Source organism: Podarcis bocagei (assembly GCF_964188305.1).
Source record: "Podarcis bocagei genome assembly, chromosome: 13".
Taxonomy (NCBI): domain Eukaryota; kingdom Metazoa; phylum Chordata; class Lepidosauria; order Squamata; family Lacertidae; genus Podarcis; species Podarcis bocagei.
In genome coordinates this window covers 40,896,502-40,903,170 of record NC_138138.1, presented here as the reverse complement: position 1 = coordinate 40,903,170, position 6,669 = coordinate 40,896,502, and the positions used below count along the sequence as shown (strand labels likewise).

General features: G+C 45.3%; 1 protein-coding gene across 8 annotated transcripts in view; it reads right to left on the bottom strand.

The window, feature by feature from the left end:
• Positions 1-3,669: 3,669 nt before the first annotated feature.
• PRR14 (proline rich 14) overlaps positions 3,670-6,669 on the bottom strand; it is a 49,057-nt gene continuing 46,057 nt past the window's right edge. For all 8 annotated transcript variants that reach the window (XM_081165866.1, XM_081165869.1, XM_081165862.1 and 5 more), the window contains one exon: positions 3,670-5,151. In XM_081165866.1, the coding sequence (XP_081021992.1) occupies positions 4,896-5,151 (256 nt within the window). In that variant the 3' untranslated portion in view covers positions 3,670-4,895. The remainder of the gene's footprint in view (positions 5,152-6,669) is intronic.

Below are 6,669 nucleotides of genomic sequence, written 5' to 3'. Positions count from 1 at the left end.
CTCTGAGTTGATGGAACCATTTAAAAAATCCCTCCGCTGGAAAAAGAAAAGGAAATAGTCCCTTCGGTTAGCCTCTGTTTCCGCCCACCCGCCCCTTGGAGACTGTTCGAGGTGGAGGGTGTTCCCTTAAACCAACACCCCCGCCTTCAGAGTCACTTCCGTCCTCCGCAGGGTGACGTCATGGTTTCACGGAGACAAACGTGATGCAATGATGTCATACTTTCTTCGCAGCAACCTCGCACGGTGATGCTATAACGCCAGCGCGTGATGTCATAGGGCTCAGCGCCACATGCCTCTGCTGTAGCAGCCCGTTGAGGACGAAGGAGAACTCGATGACGTCACAACACTGCCATGTGATGCCATCCTCCCGCAATCGAACTGTTACTTTCTAAGCTTCCGCATAAAGTAGTACTTTTGAACCCTTCATTCAGTAGAGGACTGTCTGCGTTGTCTGGCAGAACGGCTCTGGGATTTTTTTACAGGGGTATCTCCCAGCCTTGATACTATTCCATTAGCAATAGCCCTGCACTGAATTTCAAAAGCATTTGTTTGAAAAAATTGTTATAGACTTTGGTCAGATAAAAGTAGCTGAAACTATGATGAATCAGATATGATCAATCCTTCTGCATTGTTGTTAACTTTGACAGAAGTTTATATTGCATTGTGACTGTAGAGAATTAGAAATGGGGGGGGGGGGACATTATCAACAGCCTGATTTAGAGTTTAATTAAAAACTGGAGCTTGCTCAGAGGAAGACCTCCAGTATAGTGAGGGGAAAGGAAATCAAGTCCAATTAGAAAATTTAAGAAGAAATAGAGCAGCAACTTTTGAATTTTTGAATTGCTATTACATAGCACAAATTCATTTCCTGTCATTCAGGGTAGATCCAAACTAACAGCTTCAAATTACAAGGGGATTTCAATTAAACATTATAAAGAACTTACTGGTGATATGAGCTGTTTTAACTACAGTGGATGGAGCAGTCGCAGATTTTGTATAACTGCTGACTAAACGTGTTTTGAGGTCCCTTCTATTATTCTAGATGCATACTTGTGTTTAGATAACCTGTCTTTGTGGTCTTTTGCTTTATACCTTGAAGACAAAGTCGCTGAACTCTGGAAGGACTTCGTTGTTGCAGTCTGTTGAGGTGCCCAATGCCATGCATGTCTAAACTGGTGTAGGATCAATTTCAGATGATGTGGCCTGACTATGTGGGCAGGGTGCTTGCAGCAATGAGTCTAACTACCATATGTGCTCTCTTGCTCCTCGCCCTCATTTGCTAATAAAAACAAGCAGAAAATATGTGAGTGGGCAGGTTCAGAATGTAGTTAATGCATGTCTGTTTAAGAGGGTGGTCTCCAGTGTTCTCAACAAGGCAAGGGCACCCTGGACCCTCTGATGCAGAGTAACTACCAACCAGTTGTGTATTATTAGTAAGGTGCCTAGAGAAGGTTGTAGCATAACAACTGCAGGCATTCCTCTCCCCAACACTAGAACTTGTGGATCTCCAAAGAAACTGAATATTAAAACTTTATTCTCAGACCCCGCAGTCACTGAAGCCCTTATTTGTATGTCTTCTGCACAAGAGGTCCAGAGGGTGGCAACACAAGAATGGGCCTTTTTTACAGTGGTTTCCCATTTGTGAAATGCTCTCCTCAGGGAGGCTTGCTTGGCACCTTCATTACGTATCTTCAGGCAACAGGAAAAAACTTTCCTCTATAACCAGGCCTTCGGCCTTTTAACTATTTGTGGCCTTTTAGAAGTGGATGGGATGTTTTTAATGTATTCCCTTTTCCTCTTGGTTTTAATGTATGTATGTGAGGTCTTCTCTCTTGTTTGGTTGTAAGTTGCTTTGAGTTGCCCTGGGCAAGATAAAGCAATTATAACAAAGTCACCAAACAATGACGATGACAGACAAATGGAAATACTTCTTCACACAGCACATAAACTATGGAATTCGCTCCCATAAGAGGAATTCAGTCTCCCATTGTGAGACTGAATCAGCCTTGATGGCCCCGATGGAGAACTTCTACTGAGAGCAAGGCACAGGGAGTATAACCATTCTCCTTCTTCTGAAGCTCTTGGTGGCTTTTTATATCATTGACCATGACATTCTCCTGGATATTGGAGGGACTGCACTGCAGTGATTCTGATCCTATCTGCAGGTTTAGGTCCAGTTGAAAAGATACTCATTGGTGCCACAGCGGTTTTACATTATGGTGCGCCACAAGACACCACTTTATCACCAATGTCTTTTTACCATACGTATAAAGTTGCTAGGAATTTTGAACAGGATGTCATCAGTATGCCAACATTCCGCTCTACTTCTTTTATACATCTCATTCAGGTTAGGCTGTACACACCCTGGACCAGTGGACTGAATGAATCGCAGTAAGACCGGGGACTGTGGTTGAGTGGTTCCCAAGTCCAGGAGGCAAATTGTCTGTTCCAGACTCTCCCTTGGATGGTTTGCATCTTGAAGGTGCTCCTGGATCCATTTGGTCTCAATGACCAGGAACTCCATCTATAAACCTTTGTCTGGGAGGACAATTCCTGGATTGGGATAGCTTGGCCAATGTGTGTCAGATGTTTGTAAGCTCAACATTATACAATACAGTGATGCATCCTAGGCAAGGCTTTGATTGGGTTTGGTCCAGCAGCTGGGACTACTAAGGGTGCCACATTCTGCTTGCCTCGTTTCTTCTACAAGAGGGCATTTAATGTGTCTGCACCTAGGTTCTGTAACTCCCTATTACCATGAAGCAAACACCACAAGTACTTTGTTTCAGATGCCCACTTAAGCCTCTTCTGCTTGCTTTTCCAATGCGTTGTTCAGCCAATAATTTATTGCGTATCACCATCCAGATGTTGGCATAAGTTTTGTGTGCTCTTTTATGGGTATGTTCACAGCCCAGGTCCTTTGTCTACTGTGCAATATTAAAACCTGTAAATTAATAAAAGCAGGCAGGACTGAGAGGAAGAGAAGTCTGAGATACACAGCGGAGCAAGGTTAGCGAAAAATGCAACCATCCCCACCCAGAAAAGCACCTGGCGGCAAGGCCTGCCAGATGACCCTGTAGCAAAGGTAATAAAAAAAAACTGAACAGAAGCAAAAGTACAGAATGAATGTAGCCAACCTAAGCCTTGAAGAAAGAGTTTGTTTCACCCACAACAGTATGGAGGGAAGGTGTACCATGTTTATTTAACAAGTTTTATATAGCATCAAAACCTCTAAGCAGTTTACATAACTATAGACAGGGGGACCTTTCTCCTGATGCACGTGTGGAGCAGCAGAACTTTTGTCAGGGCTGCAGAGTCTTGCAAACTTTGACCAGAGCCTACTGTATCCTAAGCCGTTAACTAACAAGAAAAGGCATTTTCCAGTAGACAAACAGACCAAAGAAAAGCCTGCGAGAGTGAATAGGATGGAAATGTCTCCACTCCCACGCAAAACCTGTTAATTTGATAAAATGAGATGTTACTGTTGCAGTACTAACCATGAGGAATCAATCAGACACACTGTCTTTTCCTGTAACGAACAACGGAGTGAATTTCACCAATGTCAACTCTAGACTATGGTAGTTTTGAAGGTGAACGTACCACCTAAAAACAGATTTTAAACTGGGCACAAATTTGAATTTGCAGAAAATGCACCGCAGACTTCACATATCCACATATTTTGTTAGTTGTTGTAGCCTCTTATACATGTACAATTGTCGTACAACCAGGTGCAGTTCGCTCGAATTCTTTCTTGCCATTTGATCCCACATCACAGCAATTTTGCTTTTTGCCATAGCCAACGCACCTACCACCATTCCTGGTAGGAGGCAACATTGTCTGGGGATATATGATCCACCGCTTCCTATGGATTTTCATTTTCTGGTCGCTATGCCCTTGTTCCAAGGCAAAATTATTTATTGCAGTCTCCCTTAAAGCTGCATTCAGGGTCCCACCAAGGCTAGTTAAGGAGCAACTGGCAATATGTGGTTTTTTCCTCCCCCCAAGATACAAAGTTTATTAGAAATATAGATTAATAAAAAATGAAGACCAAAAACACATCATTCCTAACAAAACAGTTGATCCAAGCTAGGAACACCCAGAGGCCTTGATCCAGAGATGCAAAGGCATTCTCTCAGGATTCCCAGCTGCCCATCCACTGTCTGTGCTTAAACAGGTGGACACGTCCCCATTGCCCAGCCTATTCCTACATCGTCTCTTCCTCCACATCACCCCCTGTGCCATAACAAAAACCTGCTCCTAATGATTCTTTCACACAATCCCTTTTTTCTTTCTCCTTCCCATCCAACAGGCACGTCGGTTCTGCATTCCTATTTGGTTTGATGGCAATGGCTGCTCCAGAAAAGGCAACTAGGCCCTCACTTGGCTAGGCCCATCGCTTGCTGGCGTAAGTCTCTCACAGAAGGCATAACAGCGCTGGGCACTAGGTGCTCCTCCCATGCGCGGCACTGGTGGTCTGACTGGGCGCAGGAGGAAGAGTGCAGAGGGCGGGCGACTCTGGGGCACCACAAACATTCTTCCCCTTCCACTCGCGAGCCAAAGAGCCAAGCAAAAGGGGACTCGTGCGGTGCCAGAGCAGGCACCATGCTGGCTGGGCCAGGTGGCACAGATAGACACCCAGGCACTATTTTCAAAGCAGCAGAGCTTGTGGCTCGGAGACTGATCAAGGGAGGAGGAGGCAACAGGCACAGAAGGCCGGTTTGATGGGGAAGTGGAGAATAAACAGCACCACAGGAGAAACTTGGAGTGGTATTGGTGACTTTGGTAGAGTTTTTTTAAAAAACAACAACACCAGCAACCTCTTTTGCTAGTTAAACAGAGGAAGTGGTCTTGGGCTCCTCGGGGTGCTGCCCTTTCCTCTAGCCTCTGCTCAGATCTCAGCATTCTTCTCCCTCAAACAGGGCATCCAGTTCAGCCAGCCGCTGCTGCAGCTTCTCCTCCAGCTCTGGACTCTGGGGCTTCTTTACCCTCCGCCCTCCTGCTGCCCTGCGACTCCTTCGGGAGTGGGCTTTGCGCTGCTTGCGAGGGAGGCCTCCCTCCTGGAATTCCATGGCCCGCTTCAGCTTACGCTGGCTGGTGAAAATGAGCGCTCCATTGCGTTCCAGAGGCACCTCAAAGATGGTCTCAAATGACCTGCAGGGGTAGAAAGGAAGAGGTGGGACACCAGGAAAAAGGAGACGACCTCTCAGACTCCACTAACCAAGCCTAGCAGTATAAAAAGCATAAACAAATGCAGACTAACTACAAAACTGCTGACATTTTGTAGCTGGAACGAACAATGCAACGGTTAAGGTCACCATGCTCTGCCATTATGCAGTCTGGGTTTAAGGCATGGGTCGAAATCGGGATGTTTTGGCAACATGTGGCACACAAAAAAAGCACCAAAAAGGTTTGGAGGGTGGCAGGAATGAGAAGTCACAGAACATGTCCTGGCACCTTCATAGAAAACTCAAGACAACTCCCAGCCCAAGGTCCCCTTCGCATTCAGAGCTTTTGGCATTCACTGTTCATGTCAAGTATTTGCTCCATCCATCTTAAGAACTCGAAACTTCTAAATTAAAAGCAGCACTTCTCAGGAAAGTAGATAAAATTCTGAGGGCTGCAACAGGAGCAGAAAGATGGTGCAGCAGTGACCATGAAGTACAGCACGGGGACTGAGAGATTTATCAGTTCCAAGGGCCATTGACGAAACATATCATAAGCTAGAGGACCACAGTTCATCCACTTATTTGCATATTGCTTTCAGGATATGGGGCAGATGTTAAAACTGTAAGTGGTTGGCATTTCACTTGTGTTCTATTTACTGCTGGTCCAGTCAGGCTACAAAAGAACAAGAGTTTGCAGTGAAATCCAGAGTGCTCTTTTCCTGGTTCCAATAGCACCAGTTTCTCTTGAAACTGCATTTCCCCCGTTTCAACTGCGGTTTCAAGGCAAACCACTTGGTGCTACAGGACCAGCAGGGCCATTTCATTTCATTTCTTAAGTTTGTACACCACCCTTCATCTCAGGGCGATCCACAACAAAAGTGGACCTTGACAGCTAGATGGCACAGCCCGCCTACCAATCACTTGACATGGTGACGGACAGGTAGGTTGTCCCACCTGCCTGTTAAATATGGCCCATCAGTTGCCGTCAAGTTAGGATCTGGCCAACTAGGTGAAAAAGGTTCTCTGACCCTGGTTTAGGTGCAGCGATGGTCACCAAATGGGAGATCTTTAAAAGGGGATTATGAAGTTCATGGGTGATAAGGCTTATCAATGACTAGTAGGATCTCTAGGGACAGAGATAATATGCCTCTGACTACCAGCTGCCCAAGAATAGTGTTTACTTTTGGGAATGCCTTTCTCCATATCTGCCCACTCAAGAAGAGGAACTTGCAGCAGCACCTACACATTGGAACCCCCTGCCTATTGACATCACACAGGTGCCTTGGCTGCACTTTTTCTGGCCCCTGCTTAAAGCATTTTTGTTTAGGCAACCCTATCTAGACCTGTAGAAGCTATATGTGTTTACATTTGCCTTTGTTGATTTCAGTCAGTTTTGAATGTTTTTAAAACACCTGTGTTTAAGTGTCTTTTATTGATAATGGGTAATTTAATTCATTTCCTTGCAGGCTTTCCCGAAGGCAGCAGGTTAGACTAGGTGGACCTT